Source organism: Bos taurus, chromosome 19 (genome assembly GCF_002263795.3).
Source record: "Bos taurus isolate L1 Dominette 01449 registration number 42190680 breed Hereford chromosome 19, ARS-UCD2.0, whole genome shotgun sequence".
Taxonomy (NCBI): domain Eukaryota; kingdom Metazoa; phylum Chordata; class Mammalia; order Artiodactyla; family Bovidae; genus Bos; species Bos taurus.
Genome location: NC_037346.1, coordinates 14,151,209 through 14,174,333, shown reverse-complemented (window position 1 = coordinate 14,174,333; position 23,125 = coordinate 14,151,209). Strand labels below are relative to the sequence as shown.

Sequence of the window (23,125 nt, the reverse complement as noted above, 5' to 3'; positions counted from 1 at the left end):
TTGCATTTTCCCCTTGTGAATTTTTGCTAGTAATTTTTTTCTCTTCTCCACCCTCCCTCTCAATTCTGCCTTTAAAAGATTCCCATACTTCAAGACTTACCTTTCCTGATTCACTGGAAGTGATGTCCTCTCTTTTGCGAGCCCCTTTAGTCCTTTGGATAAACCTCTCTCAGGACGTGTGTCACATACTGCTTTGCTTTTAGTACTTTAAACATAAACTTTATCTCCACTGTGAGGCTCTAAGCTGCTGGAAAGTAATAACCTAATCTTACATCTCCAAGGGCTTCGCAGGTGGCTCAGTGGTAAAGAATCTGCCTGCCAATGCAGGAGACTCGTATTCAATCCCTGGGTTGAGAAGATCCCTGGAGAAGGAAATGGCAACTCACTCCCGTATTCCTGCCTGGGAAATCCCCATGGACAGAGGAGCCTAGCAGGCTACAGTCCATGAGGTTGCAAAGAGTCAGACATAACTTAGCAACTAAACAGACCAATCCAGTCCACATATCCATACTTCCTGTATTACTTAACCTCTGCTTTTTACATAGTAAGAAATCAACAGGTATTAATGAATGACCAAACTCCTGTGAGTGGAGACAAGAATTCTCCCATTCTCTCACCATAAATCAACAACAGTTAATAAAAGCATGGAGGGACTGTACTGATTTTCTTTGAGGTCAGCAAGTACGTTGTAGACATCCCACCAGGCTCCCATCTTACATCATCAGACATTGCTAATCAATTGTAGCACTCTTTCTCTTTGAGCCTGAACAAGGCGATCCAGCCTTCTCCACACAGCATGAGAACAGTCACCTCCATTGACTGGAGCTGACACTGGAGAGTGAACTTCATCCAGCCCTCCTGGATCCAAGGACTTCATTTTACCTTTGAGAAAACAAAGGCCCAGAGAGGTTCAGAGACAGAATCAGGTAGAGAATCTCCTGATCACAGCTGAGTCACCCACCCAAGCATGGCACACATTCATCCACAGCTTTGCACGCATTTTGTTAGAAACGCTTGCAGGGTCTTAAACAGCTCCCTGGACCTATTTCATTGGTCCTCAAAGACTAACCTTGAGGCTCTGGGAGTGTGCAGAGCCTCCACTTGGGTCAGGAGTGACTCCTTGAAATCTGGAGATGGACTTTTCATGCCAGGGTCAGTTTCACCCTCTGGGATGGCAGAGGGAGGTTGGCCTAGGGGCCAGAGAGTCTGGGTTGGATCCGACTTCTGTACTGACTAGTAGGAAAGTCACCTCAGTGCACCCCAGCTGGCATGCCTGTAAAAAGGGGCCAGTCAGACTCATTGCACAGAGTGGCTGCAGGGCACGCTTGATGACATTCAGCTAAGTGTAAGTCTTCCCTTCTCTGCCCTTTTCCTTGCAGAGAGAAGAGAGGGCATTGAAGTGGGCTTCTCTGCACTTCCCCTCCACAGATGCAATTATCCTCCTTTTCAAAAAAATTTTTGAGTGTAGTTGATTTACAATGTTGTATTAATTTCAAGTGTACAACAAAGTGAATTAATTATGCATGTACATATATACACTCTTTTTTTTAAGATTCTTTTCCCATATAGGCCATTACAGAGTACTGAGCAGAGTTCCCCATGCTATACAGCAGGTTCTTATTATCTATTTTATACACAGCAGTGTGTATATGTGAATCCCAATCTCCCAGTTTATCCCTTCCCCCTTTATCCTCTGGTAACCATAAGTTTGTTTTCTACATCCATGACTATACTTCTGTTTTGTAAATGAGTTCATTGGTACACTTGTTTTTTTAGATTCCACATACAAGCGATTTCATATGATATTTGTCTTTCTGTGTCTGCCTTACTTCACTCAGTATGACAATCTCTCAGTCCATCCATGTAGCTGCAAATGGCATTATTTTATTCTTTTTTATTGCTGAGTAATATTCCACTGTATCTATGTGCCATAGCTTCTTTGTCCATTCCTCTGTTGATGGACATTGAGGTTGCTTCCATGTCCTGGCTATTGTAAACAATGTGGCAATGAACACTGGGGTGCATGTACCTTTTTGAATCACGGTTTTCTCTGGGTTGGAGAAGAAAATGGCCACCCACTCCAGTGCCCTTGCCTGGAAAATCCCATGGACAGAGGAGCCTGGTAGGCTACAGGCCATGAGGTCGCAAAGAGTCAGACACAACTGACTCTTTTTTTTTCACTTTTTCTCTGGGTATGTGCCAGGAGTAACTAATTATTCTGTTCTTTAAAGTAGACCTTACTTTGTTGAGATTGTGTGAATGCCTTGCTTTTCATTGAAATACATAAGATGTTGATGAGTACTACTCTGTGATTAATCATTTATAAATTATATTATGTATTGAACTCGAAGAAGGGGGAAATGGCTGCTTAATCATGGGCTGGCCTCCGTAACACCTGTGTCTAGAGCACGGCAGTTTTCAGCTGGTTTGTTCTAATTCAGGCACCTGTGTTGAACTCTGCAATGGCGACTGGGACTGTGGGCCAGAAGAGCGCTGTGTCAGCAATGGCTGTGGCCACGTCTGTGTTTAACTAAGGTAAAAACATCAGGTCCTTCCCTGCTTCCTCATTCCACGTTGAAGCCAGGCAGGCAGTACACTCGGCCCTAGTGGAACTTCCCAGAAGTAGATGAGACAGAAGCCTATCTCTTATGACCTCTCCCTCTTCACCCATCCTTCCCAAGAAAAAGAAGCACCTATCCCAGGATGGTGGTTTCCAAATAATTTCATTTAAAATAATTTCATTACCTGATATATCCTAGAGAAAAATCAGACTATTCATTTGAGAGGAAAAAAAAAAAGATAAAAATCACCCACCCCCAAATGGTGTTTGCTTAACACTTTGGTGCATATTTTAAACATATAACACACATGTATAATATCTATGTGAAAATAAGATAATCATGTACCTATTTTGATTTCTTGATTATTTCACTTAAAGATAGCTAGTGAGACAATTCCCTGGCAGTCCAGTGGTTAAGATTCCATGGTTCCAATGCAGAGGACACAGGTTCGATCCCTGGTTAGGGAATTAAGATCCCACATGTGGTACACTACAGTCGTTTTTAAAAAAAGGAGAAATAGCTAGTAAACAACTTTTAATATCAACACTGATGTTTCTATCCCATCATCTCTAATGCCCTTCATGTGTGTGTGTCCACCATGTATGGTCATATACTTAGCAAGCTCCATAAGACACGTTTAACATATTTCTTATTTTTAATATCATTAATATGGCTGTAGTGAATACTGATTGGTGTACATACTGTTATTAATTTATTTGGAATAAATTCTAAGGTGTACAATTGATGACCAAGGAGTATGCTTATTTTAAGCCTTGGATGACATTGCCATAGTAAATGATAAGAGCCCCTTTCCTATAAAAATATTTCAGAGGCTTCACATGATAAATCCTTTACTGTCAGTAGCTATCGATTGAAAACAATGAAAAATAAAAAAGCTACCAGGATTCAGTTTTGATTACAAATTGTGTTAAACACAACAGAATCAACACATACTTTTAAATACCCTGCTTGTGTTCAGAATGTATTATTTGCCTTATCCACCCACAATCCCTACGGCATTTATGGCCTTGTTGATTCCTGGCAGATTCTTATTGAGTCCCAGAACTGGAAAATCTTGTCTCTCAATTGTATTCTGTGGATTCAGGTCCCCAAACAACAGGTCTCATGCATAATTATTTTGTACATTTCACAGGATGAAGACTTATCCTATGGCCCCCTTTCTCTAGCAATTGTTCATTCCTTCCTAGAGTTCCTATTTGCAAAGATGTGACTGTTTGAAGGTCCTTGCCCAGGAAGACAGATGAAGACAGGGACCTATGGATGGAGTGGACAAAGGATGCGGTTGGGAAGAGAAAATAATTGTTTCTTTTAATAAATCATCATCATTAAAAGTACCCACAGTACTTGATTTGTTTGGTGAGGGATGATAAGGAAGAAGATGAGGCAATGGGGAATAGATGACATTTGTTGAGCACTTACTATTCAACAAGGACTGTGTTATACACCCCACAAGTATCATCTAATTTATCCTACAACAACCTTGTGACTATGCTTATTATCACTACCACTTTACATATAAGGACACTGAAGTCTGAAGAAATCAATTTGCTCAAAGTCATCTAACAGACAAGTGTCAAGGCTTTAAGTATATTTCCACGTCAAACTTTAAGTCCTATACATTATGGCATAGTGGTTAGGAGATCCAACTTGAAATTTCAAACCTAGGCCCACCATACAACTGTGTGACCTTTAGCATACGTCCTAACCTTTCTGTACTTCAGTTTCCTCCTCTATATAACAGTATATTCGTCATAGAGCTGCAAGGATAAAAGCAGTGAGTTCATGTAAAGTGCATTGAATAGTGCCTGACACATGGGAAACATCCAATAAATGTTAACTAAATGATTGTTATTATTATCAAATTGATGAGCTGATGACTCTTAGTCCTAATTTTTTAAGACTCTAGAACAGAATCCAAGGCTAATTCTCCTTCCTGGCCTCTACTAGTTTATCTCAATATTAAAAACCAGCACCCCCACCTCCTGTTTTCCCCATTACAAAATGTGGGAGGTTAAAATTGACTTAAAATTTCGTATCCATGTTTTTCACAGTCACAGAGTTAAGATTCAACTGGTCCTGGGACATTCCCGGCTATCCAGTGGCTAAGACTCTGTGCTCCCAATGCAGAGGGCCTGGGTTCAGTCCTGGTCAGGGAATGAGACCCCCCACGCCACAACAAAGACAGAAGATTTCATGTGTTACAACTGACCCAGCACAGCCAAGTCAATAAATAAATTAAATATGAAAAAAATAAAAAGATTCAACTGGCCCAGGTTGTCTGTAGTCTGATATTGACTTATTTACTACCTTCGTAGCCCCTAACAAACCATTTAAATTTTCTTTCAAACCACTTAAACTTTCTTTAGCTGTAAAAGGGAGAAATAATAATATCTACCTCATTTGAATCCTAAGGTTTATAGGACTTTACAGTATACAGAACATTTGATATTCACATTAACCAACAAATGGCAAATAGGGGCTCTGAATAAATAATAGTGAATCCATTCATTCTGTCAACAGGTATCGTGGGTTGCCTGTTACATCCTAGGTGCTATGCAAGCAATGAGGATACAGTAGTGAACCAAGCAGATGGTATCTGTGCTTTCATAAAGCTTACATTCTAGAAGAAGAAACAGGTAATAAACAAGTAAATAAAGACAATAACTACACATTATGGTCAACGTTCTGAAGGAAGTAAGGAAGTGAATTAGAAATGGGGGAAAGGGATAAAATAAAGCCTACTTCCATTAGAATGATCCAGACCCTAATGAGGTGATAAAAATGAAGTTTTAACAGGGTTCCAAAATGTGAAACAAGTGACGGACTTCCTTGGCAGTTCAGTGGTTAAAACTGCACCTTCCAATGCAGGGTGCAGATTCCATCCCTGGTCGGGGAGCTACAATCCTACATGCCTCTGAGTCAAAAAAAAAAAAAAGTATATATATATGTATATATATATATATAACACAGAAGCAATATTGCAACAAATTCAATAAAGACTTTAAAAAATGGTCCATATCAGGATTTCCCTGGTGGTCCAGTTGTAAAGAATCTGCCTGCCAATACAGGGAACATGAGTTCGATCCCCAGTCCAGGAAGATTCCACATGCCTCAGAGCAAGTAAGCCCATGTGCCACAATTACTGAGCCTATACTCTACAGTCTGTGCTCTGCAACAAGAGAAGCCACTGCAATGAGAAGCCTGTGCACGACAGAGTAGCCACTGCTCACCACAACTAGAGAGCATGGATGCAGCAGTGAAGACTCAGTGCAGCCAAAACTAAAAAGAAATATTTTTTTTTAATGCTTAAAAAAAAAAGGTCTGCATCAAAAAAAAAAAAAAATCTTTAAATAAAAAAAAAGGCTAAATTCCAGAATAAGGCTCCAGATCACTTTACGCAGAATTTATAAAAGGAAATGTCTGTGAACTTAGCACCCATTAAAGGCTCACAGTCACTGTAAGATTATAAAAATATTGAGGGTGAGGACAGGTGAGGATGTGTGAGATTTTCTTGGGAGTGCTTTTGACAAGCTGTGAATGCCATAGTTTGGAGGTTACTGTCTAAATACAAGCCAATTCCAGGGGGTTTCAAAGCCCTCCCTGAGAGTTTGATACGTTTCCTTCAGTTGGTAATCACCATGGAGTAGGAATGTTCATTTCCTTTGAGAAACCACACTACCATCCACAAGGATATGTTCCATCAGAAATCAACAGACTGGTATGGTTTACAATATTTGAGTTGTTCAGTCTTGAATAACACGAATTGTGGGTCATCCATGTGTCAACCTAACATGAGCCACATCAAACCTTGGTTCCTTCCATGGTTTCTTTCACTCCACCTTCACTATGGTGATGACCAGGCCTCACCTCCTTCTAGCCCAGTGTGTTGGACATCTCTTATGTGCTGCTTCAAATATTCTCAGCCTTTCAATCTTATCCTGATTGTTGCTATGTGCTGTGCTTAGTCGCTCAGTCATGCCTGACTCTTTGCAACCGCATGGACGGTAGCCTGCCAGACTCCTCTGTCCATGAGGATTCTCCAGGAAAGAACACCAGAGCAGGTTGCCATGCCCTTCTCCAGGGGATCTTCCCAACCCAGGGATTGCAACCAGCTTATCTGCTGCATCTACTAGCTCAGCACAAGCTAAATTGTCAGACTTCTGACCCTATTGGCTCACACCTCTCACTTTTGCCTCAAGACTTGTCTATGCAAAGGCAGACTCCTGCAGGAACTGCCATACACAGATGTATGCTCAACCCAGAAGCTCTGCAGAACTAATGTTTAGTGGGGAAACACTTGACCATAGAGGCCAAAGGCTGGCAGACATAAGCTCCCCACTTCCATTCCTCAGGACAGGGTTTCTGAGAGCATTCCATAACGCTTTTCATAACATCCCAAAGATCCAGCAATCATTCACCCCTTGCAATAATCAACTTGGTAGCACATATAGATTCTCCTTTCCTGTTCATTCCTGAGTAAATCACTCACGTATCAACCTCACTTGAGGCTCTGCTTTAGAATTCAGACTAAAACATCAGTGACTAGTTCTCAGCTCCTGATGTCTGAGCAGATGTTTGAATATCATACATAATATGTATGTATGATACATATTATCACACACATACATAAGTATACACACACCCCAAGAATAAACAGTAATAGACAAGCATAATTAAATCCAAATTCAAATGTAAAATAAGTATTTCTCCCCCAATAAACCCAGTCTTCAGAGAACTAGCTTTTAAAAAATATATATTTATTCCTTTGGCTGTGCCAGGTCTTAGTTACAGCACTTGGGATCTTGTCTTCTTAGGGAAATGCAGGATTTTCTGCAGTGGTGGCATGTGGAAACTTTAGTTTCAACATGTGGGTATCTAGTTCCCTGATCAGGAATCGAACCCAGGCTCCAAGCATTAGGAGTATGGAGTCGAACCCAGGCTCCAAGCACTAGGAGTATGGAGTCTTAGCCACTGGGCCACCAGGGAAGTCCCACAACTACCTCTTCTAAAACATAGCCCCTATTTTCATTGCTAAACATAGGTGTTTTATTAAAAGATGCATAGTTAGCCGACTTCGAGGGTTTCTCTAAGAGTCATGGGTGATACTTATATTTTATATTTGCATAACTCAAATCCCTCGAGTTGGTTTTCCTAGTCTGCCCAAATACAAATTTCAAGCCTTCACCTGTCCGGTGACTGAAAACTGTTCACCGCTAAAAATGTTTATTTTGTTCCCCTCATTTTAAATGGGGACATTTAAATTTTCTTTTTCTTCTTTTCAATGTTTCAGGAAATCTTGGGGCGTCCAATCTCAACCAGGTCATCCTTAGGCAAGTTACATTTTACATGGTTCAGTTTGAACTTCTAAATTACTTTTGTGTGGTGAGGCTGCTTTAAGGTCTACAGGATTCACGGTCAGCTGCAAAGAAGACTGGGCAACACAGTCTTAATTCTGGGTGGTTTGTGTCTGGAGAAAAAAATTAGGGGCTCCAATACGATGTAAGAAAAGAAGAATGTCGAACTAGCAGTTTCCGCCACTCCTATCCACAGCGGCCGCTCTGCAATCCTAGGCCGAATCTGAAACGCTTAGTGCTAAACGGGAATGTCAGTTCAGTTCAGTTCACTCGCTCAGTCGTGTCCGACTCTTTGCGACCCCATGAATCGCAGCACGCCAGGCCTCCCTGTCCATCACCAACTCCCGGAGTTCACTCAGACTCACGTCCATCGAGTCGGTGATGCCATCCAGCCATCTCATCCTCTATCGTCCCCTCTTCCTCCTGCCCCCAATCCCTCCCAGCATCAGAGTCTTTTCCAATGAGTCAACTCTTCGCATGAGGTGGCCAAAGTACTGGAGTTTCAACTTTAGCATCATTCCTTCCAAAGAATACCCAGGGCTGATCTCCTTTAGAATGGATTGGTTGGATCTCCTTGCAGCCCAAGGGACTCTCAAGAGTCTTCTCCAACACCACAGTTCAAAAGTATCAATTCTTTGGCGCTCAGCTTTCTTCACAGTCCAACTCTCACATCCATACATGACCACTGGAAAAACCATAGCCTTGACTAGACGGACCTTTGTTGGCAAAGTAATGTCTCTGCTTTTCAATGCTGTCTGGGTTGGTCATAACTTTTCTTCCAAGGAGTAAGCGTGAAAAGAGGAACGGGACTGTCAGCCCTACCCAATAACAAACCCTCCGGGGGGTAGGGACACAAATAACAGTCCTCGCTTTTTAGTCAGGGTTCAAGGAGAGGCGGGCGCCGAAACAGTCTCCCAGAGAATTTCTGATACGTTTTCAAAGAGGGAGCCTGTAGTTTCAGAACTCCTTCCCACCTCAGGTTCCGACCCGAAACAGGCATTTCCGGAACTGGCGCGTGGAGGCGGGGGGCTGCCCCGGAAGTGTTTGTCTGTTGTCCTACGTAGGAAAGATGGCGGCGGCGCAAGTCGTGGGTTCCCTGCCAGGCGGGCCGCCGCCAGAGACGCCGGGGGAGCCACCCTTCGAGCAGGGGCGTGGGTTTCGCTGTTTGTCGGCCAGGCTCTGCGCCCTTCGCCCGGATGACAGCAGTTCCGGCCGCACGGAGATCCACCTGCTCTTCGACCAGCTCATCTCCGAGACCTACAGCGAGGGCTGCGGCGTGGCCCCTGAGGTAGGCCCGCTGGCCTGGGCCCCGCCCTTCAGGGAGCTCGGCCTGTGGCCTTTTCCCAGCCTTGCTTCACAATGCTTAGTCGCAGGCTTAGTTTGCCCCCTCCGACCATGGTGCAGTCTCTAGCCTCCTCTTTCCGGAAGACACTGCGGTGCCTGGTAGAGTCGCTTCTTTAAAATTCCACCTTGCCGACTTGTGCTCTGATAACATCGCAGGTGTCATCTCTGGTGCCGCTTTCCCGTCCCTCCGCTCCCCGCGTCCGGAACTCTGTGTGTATAAAATTCCCTACTACCACGTTCTTCACTTCACCGTGCACAGTTCCAGGGATTTTGGAACCTTGGATGTTATTCAGTTCAGTTCAGTTGCTCAGTCGTATCCGACCACAGTTCAAAAGCATCGATTCTTGGGCGCTCAGCTTTCTTTTCTTCACAGTCCAACTCTCACATCCATACATGACCACTGGAAAAACCATAGTCTTGACTAGACGGACCTTTGTTGGCAAAGTAATGTCTCTGCTTTTCAATACGCTATCTAGGTTGGTCATAACTTTTCTTCCAAGGAGTAAGCGTCTTTTAATTTCATGGCTGCAGTCACCATCTGCAGTGATTTTGGAGCCCCAAAAAGTAAAGTCTGACACTGTTTCCACTGTTTCCCCATCTATTTCCCATGAAGTGATGGGACCAGATGCCATGATCTTAGTTTTCTGAAAATTGAGCTTTAAGCCAACTTTTTCACTCTCCTCTTTCACCTTGATGTTATTAGGTCTATTTTATTGATAAACATACGGACGCTTACAAGGGTCCACTCTAATATTGCTGGCAAAAGGCAGAACTAGAATGAGAACTATGAGTTTTGGCCATTTTCTGTTCCTCCGTGCTAGTTCACCCTCTCTGTCTGTTTAGAAGTACTTTTTGTATATATTATTCACACGCATCAGGCCTTGGATACTACTTACTTACTAAATTCTGTAAACCCAGTCATAAGCTGTCTTCTGGCGCTCACAGGCATCTCAAACTTGACAGTTCTCAAAAATTGGTTCTTTATCTCCATACACCCACTCCATCCCCAATCTGTCACATGCCTCAACGCATACAAACAGAGTGCGCCCAGTCACATAGGACACAGGTGCAGACACTGGTTCTTCACCCTCCTTTACAGATCCTTCCAATCTGGATTCTTCAGAATCTGTCTAGGAAATGTTTCTCAGTTCCATCCCCTCCTCTCTATTTGCATTGCGAATGCCTGAGGCAAGATGACTCTCCTGGACTGTTCACCAGTCTCCTCTAACTTGCTGTCTGCAGCCGTTCTGCATACCATTATTTGCTCTCCTGTGGGAGTGGTCTTTTCTTTAGTGGGAAAGGAATCTCACTAGAAAAGTGAAACTCTGACCTGGGAAGATCTTCGGTGAATATTGGTAACTGGCCAAAGCAAAGTTACAGTATGAGACCACTATAGGGGGCGGAGGGCTTGAAAATAAATATACATTTATAGATGCAAAAAGTTCAAAACAATGTATGGGAGAGTTTACAATGCAGTAATAGTTTGTGTCACCAGGGAGCGGAGTGGAATTAAGGGAGGAATCAGAGACTTTTGCTTTATTTGTATAATTTGTGCCTTTCCAGTCTTCTGTCACTCTTGCTTCTGTGGGTTGCGTGCAGTCATTTGAAACTTGCCGTTCCTCAGGCAGGTACTGGTGTTTGTTCCAGACCTGCCCACTCTATTCCCTTTGCTTGCATTGTCTACGACCTTGACGTCTACAACCTTGACTGGCAGTTGTACTCATCCTTCAGATCATTTTAGGTTCTGTTTAAAAATTGTCTCTACAGGACTTCCCTAATTACTGTTTCCCAGTAGAATTTGCAGTTAATTCTTTCAGCACCCAATTCACTTTAATTATGTGCGAGCAGTATTTCTGTCTCCCTCGCTAGATTGTGAGCTCTTTGAGGTTCAGGAATACGTTCACATTTGGAGCCCAAAGACCTGGCACAAAGCAGGTGCTCAGAGCCTTTTAGTTCAATAAACATCAAGAGATGAATGAGAGGTGTGATTTCCAGATAGTTTCCTTTAAAAAAAAAAAAAAAAAAGATTTTCTAACTGCATTAAATTTATGCAAGTGTGATTTCTGATTTTCCCAGTGGCATTGCAAATTCAGTTTGCTTACCTTTGGTATTTTTAATTTTGGTGTGTGCTATTCTGGAATCCTTTACTAGGTTATTTATTTGTACTGTCTCTACATATGTAGAGACTCTGTGGAGTCCTTGACTGTATAAAAATCATTGATTCTTTTCCTCCTTTTTTAGCACATGCTGTGTTTATGCTTTCATCTTAACTCATTTTGAGTGTGAATGTTCACTTTTAGTTTCTCATTTGGCTGTTGGGGGCGGGTCTTCCCTTGACTAATAGGTGTAGCACCTTTTCATTCTTTTTGTTTGTTTGTTTTTTGTAGGATGTCAGTACTCTTCTTGTCCAAGCGTGCCGACTCGTGCCTCTTAATCAGAATCATCTTGTCAGCAAATTGTCTCAGCTTATCCACCATTTACTTAACACGTTACAGGTAATCCTGTAGGTAACTTTAGAATTCAGATCATGACTTTTGAGAATAAGTAACTATCTTTGAGATACTACATCTGTGTTAGGAATGATAGCCTGGTCTTTTCAAAAGCTTTGCAAATATGAGAAACAATTGCCTTACTAAGAATTATATCAAAACAAATATAACTGACCAAAAAAAGAAAGTTTTCTGCCAGTTTGTCCATCAGAGGGATTCCTGTCTGTTTGTTTCAGGAAACCAATATCATTCAAGCCCCCAGACCTTAGAATTTTTCAGGAAAGATGTATTAATATTTGACTAAACGTATATCTAAGAATAAGTTGAAATATCCCCAACCTCTTTCCTATCAATATTTTTTTCCCTCTCCCAAAGCTACCATTTTTGTCATCTAACCTAAGAAGTTGCTTAGCTGGGGTGGGGCCCTAGATAAAAAGATCCCTGATATCTTTTTAGGAACAGTTCAAAAATTGAGGCTCTTACTGTAAACTACTACATGAGTATTTGAATGTAGTTAGCACAAAACTTATCAACTAAGTCATCTGAGGTGCTTCTGGTTGCAAGAAACAGAAGAGACAACCCAGAATAGCTAAATAATTTTTTTTTTAATTATCTTACATCACACGCTCCAAGGAATGCAGCTTTAAGGGCATTTAATAATTAAGAAGCTTTCTGGCATCTTTCTGTTCTGCCATGCTAAGTGGATGGGTTGTCCTGAGCTAACATCTCTCACACTCATAAGATGCCTAAAATCCAGGAATCCCATGGAAAATAAGTAAATAACACCCAGCGGAAGCAAAAGAACTATTTATTTTCTTTCTCTTTTATTTAAGAATGAGGAAGCTTACCCCCTAGACTCTCCAGCAAATTTTCCCTGATACCAGGCTGGAGAGACCTAGGTGGTATTAGGACCCCTCTGTAGCAGTCTAATCAGGGAATGGAATTACCGTGAATGGCTTAAACCAGGAATTTCAACCTCGACTGCTCATTAGAATCACCTGGAGGACTTCTGCTCCCTAAATGATTAACAGTATGCAGCTCAACCCTTCTATCAGGGTTTCTCATCTTCAGCACTGTTGATATTTTGGATTGGATAAATCTGGGTTATTAGGGATTGTCCTGTGCATTGGAAGATGTTTAGCGGCATCTTGGCCTCTACTCAGCAGATGCCAGTAGCATTCCTCCAGCTGTGACAGTCAAAAGTGTCTACAGGACAGTGCCAGGTGTTCCCTGGGGGACAAAATCGCCACTGATGGAAAACCACTGTCTTAGCAGAATTGGGATTTACCTTCAGGTCTCATGTGGGAAAGGTGGACATCCAAATAAGATCAGCCCTCTGCCAGCAAGGAAAGAGGAGATGAATGCTGCAGGTGGCCAACTGTGTCTGATACTTGTGACTTCCTAAATGAAATAAGACGGTTTTAGAGTTTAGAATTTTTCAGACTAATGTGGTGGCGTCTGAACATTGGCTATCCTTAGCTACGTGTGCTAATAAGCCACTTCAGTCATGTCCGACTCTATGGACTGTGACCCTATGGATTATAGCCTGCCAGGCTCCTCTGTCCGTGGGATTCTCCAGACAAGAATTCTGGAGCAGCTTGCCATTTCCTTCTCCAGGGGATCCCAACCCAGGGATCGAACCTGCGTCTCTTGTATCTCCTGCATTGGCAATTGGTTTCTTTACCACTAGCACCACCTGTTCTTGCCTGGAGAATCCCAGGGACGGGGGAGCCTGGTGGGCTGCCGTCTATGGGGTCGCACAGAGTTGGACACGACTGAAGCGACTTAGCAGCACCAGCAGCAGCACCACCTGGGAAGCCTACATTCTTAGCTATATCATCTTTTTAACACTGACAGTTAGTAAAGTTCCTGATCATGCATGGCACCCATAGCCCTGAACAAGTTTCTGGCATTTGAAGACAGTTTATTTCAGTTGTCCATGAATTGATACTTGGATTAGTGTACTTTATCCAATAAAATCATAAACTCCTTAAGGACAGGAATATGCTATTTCTTCCTGTTATATTCCCCACATCATAGCAAAGACATAATAGCTATTTAGCAGGCATATTTAGTCACAGTGTGTTTGTCAAGCATTTACCAGGTATAAAGAAACATAGTTGAAACCAATACAACATTGTAGACATTAAAAAAATAAAATTTAAAAAACTTCTTTTCAGTGGATCAGACTTAACATCTGTGTATTTACAACTGCCACTGTCTGGTTAGTTCAAGAAAAAGTTACAAGGACTTTGCCAGGTTCTATTTGGAGTGGAAGGATTAAAGGGAAAGAAGGGAGCAGACACTGGGGCAAGAAGAAGGTTCTCTCGATCAGATCTTTTTGACAAAAAAATATGGACACACACGTACTCTCTCACACACAGCTTGATTCAGGTGAGCATTCATGTCTGAAAAGGAATATTTTTTTAAAAGTTAGATCATATTTATTTTTCCCTCTCGATAGGTGATTGTTGACGAGCAGAACCTGGATTTTCTGTTGGCATATACTATTTCTGCTATTCAGCAGTGCAGTTCCTGGACGCACATGCAGATTCTCCAAGCTCTGGCAGCCCTGGTTTACTGCAATGGCTCAAAGTGTCAAAAGGTAAACTGTGTTCTGTCTTTGCTTTGAAGGTTGAGAACACAGGCTCTAAACCCGCAGGCATGTGTTGAGATTTCTCTCCTGCCATTACTTAAATGTGTGACCTTGAGTAACCCTTACTCAGTCACTCTGAGCCTTGTTTCCTCATGTGTAAAATAGTTCCTCTGGGGGTGAAGTCTCATTTGTAAAGTGCTTGGGACTTGGTACATATCAGTCGTTATTATCATTACCTTTCATGTATTCAGCCAAGCCAAGATGAGAGAGCTTCAGCAGCAGGCTTGGCTGAGAGTACTGATCCTTACTGATGTTTTTTGGCATATTTTTGTATGCCTATCTGAAGGATTTACCTAGCAACTAGTCTCTTGGTACTTAAATTTCCTTTAGTTGAAAAAAAAAAGAAATCTGTTTAAAAAATAATATTTTCCTAGCAGCTTTCCTTCGGCCAACATTGGCTGTGATTTTGTTTCAGTACCTTCCAGACTTGCTTGGCAAGAGTGGACTCTTGATGAAGTTGAGCGACTTGGCTCAGTCGGACCCTGAAGTTAGGAGAGCTGCAGTGCATTGTATGGCAAACTTATGTCTCAGGTATGTGGATTCAGTCATTTCCCAAGCTGTGATAAGACAGGGCCTCTCATGGGCCTTTTGTAGGTGGTTCAATCTGTCTGAAGCCAGAGCCAACTTAGAAAAATAATCTTATGTTGCATTTCTCATGCTCTTTGCTAATAAGATCATCTTATGTTGTTTATTTTTAATTTTAACATTGCTTGTAAAGAAAGCTCATAAAGAAGTAAAGGAAAAAATAGACTAGGGCCTTATTTCTAAAATATGGTGAAAGTGATAATATGTGCAGTGTGTTGAGGTTTTGTTTTTCTGTTGGTATAAATTGTAACCGTATTAAATCTTTTAGAAGGATATATTCATACTAATTTAAGCTTTGGTGAGATATATCTGTCATGGCCAATTTATTCAAAGAAAATAGAAGCAATACCAGCTGCCCAGTTCTGGATTCATGCAATAGAAAGTGAGCAACCCAAGCTTGAACGGATGTGTAATATCTTGTTTCCACATTGCCGTATTGTCCAGTGGCTCAGGAGGCAGGTCCAACGGTGTGATTCTAGCTGGACATCTGTATTATTTCCCTCTAAGAACCAAAAAGCAGAATAAAAAAGATTTCTCTTTCTGTGTATTTGTTTCCCTACCAACTTCTGTAACGTTTCCCTGAGGAAACCATTCTTCTTCCTGTTCCTTCCAGCCTTGTGCCTGTCCACAGCAGTAGTTAACCAAAGTGCATAATCTTCTGTGATACAGTTTGATTCAGGATATATCCCAATTCCATTAGTCAATGGTACTGTTACTCTTTTGCAAGCCCTATTTCAAAGGCAACTGCGTTTTGAGTTGCTTTCTCTGTATGTGTTTTAGTGTGCCCGGACAGCCGTACTTGGAGGAGCCCTACCAAAATATCTGCTTCCAAGTTTTCTTGACAACTTTACAGTCTCCAAAATCATCTGACATGGATGACATCACGTTCTGCATGGTGGGTGAGACTACCTCTAATCTTATGACGGTTACCGATGTGTCTAGAAGCAGCAGTGGAATGAAAGCTGCTATTAAGAGTTTAATTTGGTTGCTTGTATTAGTTTTGTCTAGAGATACATGCATAGGGGAATGATTATAACCTAAAAAGACTGAAATCATCTTTCAGATTTAAATCACAAGAAATGTTTTTGTTTGTTTTGTTTTGCCATTGTTTTTTGTTTTGCAATTCTAAGTTCTTAAAACTACTGTTCCACTCCTGACTTTAAAAGCTGTACAGTTTCAGACTAGTGACTGTCTTTTAGATGGAAGGTAAAGGGGTGGATTTCAACAAAATCTGCAGTATTTTATTTCTTTTTAAAAAAATCTGATGCAAAGATGATAGTTTATTAATGTGATTTAAATTCAGTAACACTTTTCAAAAATTATAGATCAAAGGTGGTGAAAATTTCTTATATAAAGTCTGCTTAGATAAAACTACTGGGAGCAATTTGTTCTCCATGCCCCCAGGTTTTCTTTTTCTGTATTTCTAAAAAATGAGCATATTTTAAATTTTTAAATGGGATCATATTTAGTGTGCTGTTTTGCAACTCTCCTTTTTAAAGTTAATACATCTTGAACATCTTCTTAGTACCTCTTGATATACCTCATGTTTTACAACTGCTACGGCTGGGAGACCTTGGCAAGATCTTGAGCCTATGTGTTCTTCATCTCTGGAATGGGACAGAGGTTATAACTACCTTGTAGAGGTCTTATGAGGTATATATGATCTAAAAGCATTTAAAATGCTTGGGAAAGTGCTTGCTGTTATTGTTAAGTTTCATATGTAGCAGAGGTTTAGCTTCTTAAATAATCATTGTCATAATGATGGAAATGAAAGTTTTTTTCAGCATTTCTACTACTTTACACAAGGCTACAGTTCATATCCTTTCCCTGTAGAGAGTTTTTCTTAAGTACAGAATCCTATAAATGAGATTACTGGCCAAAAAGTTAATGCTGATCAGAATTGCCCTCCAGAATCCTGTTCCCACATGCATTCCTTTGCTTTTAAAAGCTGCTGTAAAAAAAAATAAGATAAAAGAGCTCCTGTGGTTACATGATAAAAGAGATTTCCTGTTTCTGATCTCTGCCACCACATTTTTATTCCTATCATATTCTTCCCACTAAACATCTTTTTTTTTTTTCTTGCTCACCATTAGTATATGCTGGCTTAGGAACATGTACAAAAAGACCACTCGTACTCAATAAAAGCACTCTATTCTTCAAGAAAATAATTGGTAGTCGATCATCAGCTCTGTCCTCTGGATCTTCATCTTTGTTTTTCTCTCCCCGTCCCACATCTAAAGTTTGTTTTTTTTTAATCGCCTAAAGGTCTTTTTTTTCCATCCTACGAAGTGCTAGAAAGTTGATCCCTGGACAAACAAATTTCATTTACTTTTTAACTTTTTCTCTTTTCTCACACTAGTTGTTGCAAAATGCCTTAAAAGGTATACAGTCTCTCCTAAATGGTGGGAAGATGAAACTGACACAGACTGATGAACTGGGAGCTCTTCTAGCTGTGCTGAAGGTAAGGCATTGCCTCTTTAAACCCCAAGTCCTCACTGTGGTTAGTGTCTTTCCTGTGGACACCTCAGGCATTAGGACGGCTTACCTCTTTACTCCAAGGCTAGCTTTAGAATATCATATTTTAAGAGAGAAGAATAAAATGTTCGTTTTCAAACATACTTAAAATTAAGAACCGAAAAGAATAAATCTTGCTTTAGTAGACTTACCAGAATTCTAAAATTTTATCAGGACTAGTTAATGAGGTATGATCTGAGATTATTTTAGTTTGTCTTGAATCTGTGTGGACTTGGAAGAAGAACCAGATATTCTCCTTGCCTTTAGCTCCCGTGTAGTAGGCAGGCCAGTCAAGATGTGTATTGTTAGGGGGACTTCCCTGGCAGTAGAGCAGTTAAGACTCCACATTTCCAATGGAGGGGGCCTGAATTCCATTCCTGGCTGGGAAACTAAGATTCCACATGCCGTGAGGTGCTGCCGAAAAAAAAAGAAGAAGACATGTATAATTAGGGGGTCATCCTTTGGCTTCTGAGCCTGCCAGTCAGTGGGAAAGTCAGGTCAGCCTCTCTGAGGATCCAGCTGTCTTCATTTCAACTGGGAAATAGTAAGAACTTTGTGGTGGTCTTAGATCAAAGTCACGTATGGTAACTTTGCTTTATTATGACTAAAATTTTGATTTTTTTCCTGTGCCATCGCCCCTGCTTCCAAATACATAGAGAGCTAGATTTGGATATGGATATGAGAGATGAGTTTTAAAAAATCACAGATAAAATAATTAGGTAAAACTGATTGGATAAAATTTTTAAATTAATAAGCAAAAGTAATAAGTAAATAAAATTTTAACTTAAACCTAGCCAAACCAGATCTCTCTGGACTAGATGAGATTAAACTCTTCTTTAAGCCCTAATCCTTCAGGGAATCTGTTTTGTATCCCATTTTAGTTTTCTTTGTAAAGCTTTTAAACATCAGTTTGTTCATCTGTGTGATTCAGAATATGGTGAATAACCTTGTTTTATGATTCATTGTGTGTGTGTGTCTCCTTAATCTTTATTAGAAATCCATGTTCCACGGACTCCCTGGACTAAACATAGAGATGCCCACTGTGTTGTACCCAACTCCGCTTCCTCAGTACGATGGACGGCCGCCCATCCAGCCGCAGCAGTCGGAGTCCAGCACTTCTCGCCCAGCTGTGGTACACTTACGTCTATTTAGATTTAAGCTATGGACTGTTTTCACTTGCTTGCTCCGTGTGTTTTCTATGATTTGCATCACTGCTGTGCCAAGGCTCACCTTGAATTTTATTTCAGCTTAGGATTTTTAGCATAGTAAGTTTAAATTCATCAGATGGCTAAAAATACCAGTTAGAGCATCTTAATACTTGTAAGTGGTTCAGGCAGTATAACAGCTATAAACACGGGCATTCACTTTATACCCATAGCCAGTCATCCTCACCCCTCAAATGCTCTGGACCACAGCTCAGCAGACGTTTTCTCTAAAAGTCTGGTTGCAAAACATTATAGGCCTCTGTTGCCACTGTCAGATTTCTCGGTCTTCCCAGACAGCTGCCATCTCCCTCATGTTTCTGTTGGAGTACCATACAGATACACGGCCTAGGTATTGCACCTAAAAGTATATTACCTGAGAAATGCTTATAATTCGAAATTATTTCACTCATTGACTTACTCATCATTTACTGAGCACCTGTTATATCCCAGACATTGTGCTAGGCATTAGGAACATTGACTCTGGTTTTAGGAATTTGAGGGAAAAGGTGAAGGTGGATAAACAAACAACCATATTGCAGTCTTATGATTTCTTTCATCAGAATATCCACAGCATATTCTAGGGGCACATTCAGGGCAACCAATAGACGAGTAAGGAGTGCTTTTTTAAAAGACACAGTGGCTCACCTGAGCCTCAGGAATGAGTACAGAGAAGGAAGGAGAGTGCTTTTTCCCGAGAGAGCAATGGGTAACAACCATGGGGAGTGTGAATGCATGCAGCCTATTTATTAACCAGTGGGCTAGAGTGTCAGGTGTGCAGAAGGGAAGGTGGGGCAGGTATGTAGCAGAGGCCAAATCATAAGGGTCTTTCAACCCTGTGCTAAGGAGGTTGGGTTTGTATCTTTTAGGTGGTAGAAGTGAAGAATCTTAACGTAGGGGAGTGATATGATCAGATTTGCATTTCAGAAAAATCTCAGTGGTAGCAAGTAAAAGGGTAAGAAGTCTGGAGCCACAGTAATTATCCAAGGTAGAGGTGATGAGGTTAGGGACCTTGGGCATGCAGAGGAGGGCACAGATTCCAAAGACCTTTGGATGTCTGAGAGAAGCAAGTAGAAGAAAGGAAGAAATTGGTGTTTACATTGTATTTACAGAGCCCCAGTGGGCTGCCGTCTATGGGGTCGCACAGAGTCGGACACGACTGAAGCGACTTAGCAGCAGCAGCAGTGCCCTAAAACATGGATTGTATGTAATGGAGTCATGTTTCTCCTAGGCATCTAGAGTGGTACTAGCTGTATATCCTATTTGCGAGAACTGAGAAGACAGTCACCCAGGTCATTTTCTGTGACCTCAATCTCTTGCAGAACCTCTGTTGAAAAGCCTGAATGTTTTCACAGCCGGGCAAGGCAGGTGGCATTAGCTTGTACTTAAACAGATGAGGACGGGCAAGCTCAGTGAGGCTAAATGATTTGCCCCGGCTCACAGCAATAGTGTTTAAACCCAGATGACACGTTTTGCTCTGTCCCATGTATCTCACACCTTGTTTCTTACAGTCCAGAAAGGTGTACATCAGCACTTAGCGTAGTGCCTGACACAGAGAGTGTTGAGTGAGTGCCGCTTTTTTCTCTTCTCTTCTTCTTTGTCCATACTACATGTTGGGGACATACTAAGTAATTATCAAATGAGAAGTTACCAATAGCTATCATGTACATGTTTTCATTTGCTCCTAAAATCAGAATAAAAAGAAAAAATCAAAAGTAAAAGCGAAGAAAATCCAGCAAGGAGAGGAGGAGGAGGAGGAGTCCAGTGGTGAAAGAGAAGTGGCCCCAGTCGCTGGCGCAGGCAGACTGAACCTGCACAGAGGGGACACTCAGTGCCCCTCCCCCCCGGGTGCTCAGAGTTTGCCGTTAGCTGCAAGTGGAGCGGCAGGAAAAGACCGAGTCTCTTCACCCTTCAGCTCTTCCAGTTGGAAGAGGGTCAGCAGTAGTGAGTCAGACTATTCTGATGCTGAAGGAGGCATGCAGAATAAAGTGAGGTAGTAGTATTTTGTTATATTTTTATGCTTTGTATTCTGAATTGAGTGTATAAGCTCATAACCTTAAAGTCTATTGCACATGCTGTAACTTGAAGATTCTCATTTATGTGGGATTTTGCGTTACTCTGCAGTTTGCATTGTTCTCTCCTCTGCCTTTGTCCATGTGGTTCCTCTGCCTGGGTTTATTCTTTCTTTTCCTTGTTTTGCCTCTTGCCTTATTAACCACTACTCATCTTCTATGTGAGCTCAACAGTCACGCTCTGAGAAGCCTTTTCTGACTCCCTATTCCAGTCACTCCCTTATGTGACTCATCTCTGATTACTGTGCTAAGGTCTCTTTAACTGCCTTTCTTTGCCATAATAAGCTTGTCGAGGGCAGGAGCTTTGTTTCTGGCTGCCAGCCTCAGCACAGTGCCTGGCACATACTTAGGTATTCTCAGTACCTGTCTGTTGGATGAATGGGTACTCTGGAGTATCTCATATTGTATACTAATTTCCTAATATCAAAATGTTGCCCTCTTATTTGCTAGCTAGTAGTTTTTTTTTTTAACTATCAACCTTATTAACTTGTTTTGTAAACAAATTGCTTTAACATGTTTTGACCACATTTTGAAATAATTTAAAAAATATGTTAGCATCTTTCAGACTTATGTGGAGTGGAATGCTGAATTTCTCACTGTATCATTTGAGTTGCCTGTAAAATAGTGTTTCATGCTCATGTTTTTAAAAGCAATTAAAAGACTTTTTTCTTCCTTCTTTTGGTTGTTAAAGGTCTTACCAAGCCAGAGTTCGCCAAGGAGCATTAGCGTGTTTTCTTTCTACTATAAAATCAATAGAAAAAAGAGTTCTCTACGGCTACTGGTCAGCCTTTGTTCCTGATACACCAGAGCTTGGAAGCCCACAGTCTGTGTCCCTGATGACTCTTACGCTAAAAGATCCTTCTCCAAGGGTAAGAGCGTTTCAATTCTAAGTGCTACAACTAGGACGACTCCACAAGTCTTTCTTGTTCCCTCTGCCCCATCTGATCGCATCAGAACAAGGCTCTTACTAATACTGACCCAAGTGCTGACTTGAGAAGCACTCGATGGGCAGGGGGATAGGAGGATAGGGCTTACGTGGCTGTCAGGTTGAGGGAGACCACGCTGCGGCCTCCTGCCCCAGGGCTGGCTTGCGGCATGAGCACGCTGCGTTGCTGCTTCAGTGTCCTCTCTGAACTGCACTGAAGCAGCTGTGCGTCCGTTTCTTTTATGATAGTGTTGCCATGGTGTTTACAATAGAAAAAAAATTCAAAATGGCTTAAATACACACTGGAATATCATGATATATAGTGGTTATGAAAGATATGTAAGGCTGGGGAATGTGGATGATGTTTTATGAAAGTATTGATAGAGAATTTTATGATCCCAACGTGGTTTTTTTTCTTCCTACTTTTCTGTATTTTTCAAATCATAGTAATAAATATTAATACATAGTCTAATGAGAAAAACTTGTTTTTAAAAAAGAAGAAAAAATAACTTGGCAGTCGTGGATAGCTACAGCAAGGTAGCTGTGGCTGATCAGATATTTGCCTCTTCTTGGATATGTTAACTCTTCTCCGGAAGTTAGCTTTTTACCCAAATAAGGAAAGTAGTCTGCTGTTTAGATTCCCCTTAACGATAATGAACATTAAAAAGTCATGCTGAATGGTATCTCATGTCCTCAGGTAACCAACCTACTTTCTCAAAGTAAATAGTTTTAATGAGGTCAATAGTATTATTTCTTTTCTGTTTTTAGAATTTTTCCCTTAAAAGCAAGGAGGAAGGCTAGCAATTCATAATGCATTGGAACTCCCTTTGATCATCTCCTTGATTAGCTGATTACTATATAAGGAAACTTCTAAATGACCCTTCGACATTTTTCATAGAGTGAAGAAAAATAAACTAGCCTCAATTATGAGCACAAAAAATGTTTTATAGGGTAATTTCAGATACTCTCTATACTAAATAGTTAAACTGGTAAAAATGTTTCCAACTGACTGAATCATAAACAAATGAGAACCTGGGAGGAAAATGGAAAATGATGGTGGCAAATAAATAACTAATGAGGACAGTCTAGTAATTGGAAGGAAAACTGCTATAAAAATTGAAAATATATATATATGTATTTATATTTTTGAAGACCCTCCAGCTGAACAGAACTGCAGTAAATATCTGAGAATATGCAGAAGAAAGTAGGTTGACATAATTTTCATGATATTTATATCTTTTTTATTTTTGAAATGTTTAATGATGTTAAGAAGTGTTTTATCGGTGAGAGAGGCTTTTTAGAAAGACTGCTAGAAAGTTATGTGTGAAAATTAAAAGTACCTAGTTCATGTCACTGGAGTGGAATAGCATTTTGGATTGATCAGAGCTAGGTTTAAAGGTGC

The 23,125-nt window shown here is 41.1% G+C and overlaps 1 protein-coding gene across 1 annotated transcript in view; it reads left to right on the top strand.

Annotated features, from left to right (window-relative positions):
- Positions 1 to 8,998: 8,998 nt before the first annotated feature.
- The window catches only part of HEATR6 (HEAT repeat containing 6), a 32,618-nt gene continuing 18,491 nt past the window's right edge, over positions 8,999 to 23,125 (top strand). Inside the window, exons 1-9 of the mRNA NM_001191445.1 lie at positions 8,999 to 9,224; positions 11,668 to 11,775; positions 14,234 to 14,374; positions 14,841 to 14,956; positions 15,791 to 15,905; positions 17,370 to 17,471; positions 18,519 to 18,656; positions 20,421 to 20,719; positions 21,490 to 21,667. Of these exons, the coding sequence (NP_001178374.1) occupies positions 9,006 to 9,224; positions 11,668 to 11,775; positions 14,234 to 14,374; positions 14,841 to 14,956; positions 15,791 to 15,905; positions 17,370 to 17,471; positions 18,519 to 18,656; positions 20,421 to 20,719; positions 21,490 to 21,667 (1,416 nt within the window). The 5' untranslated portion in view covers positions 8,999 to 9,005. The remainder of the gene's footprint in view (positions 9,225 to 11,667; positions 11,776 to 14,233; positions 14,375 to 14,840; positions 14,957 to 15,790; positions 15,906 to 17,369; positions 17,472 to 18,518; positions 18,657 to 20,420; positions 20,720 to 21,489; positions 21,668 to 23,125) is intronic.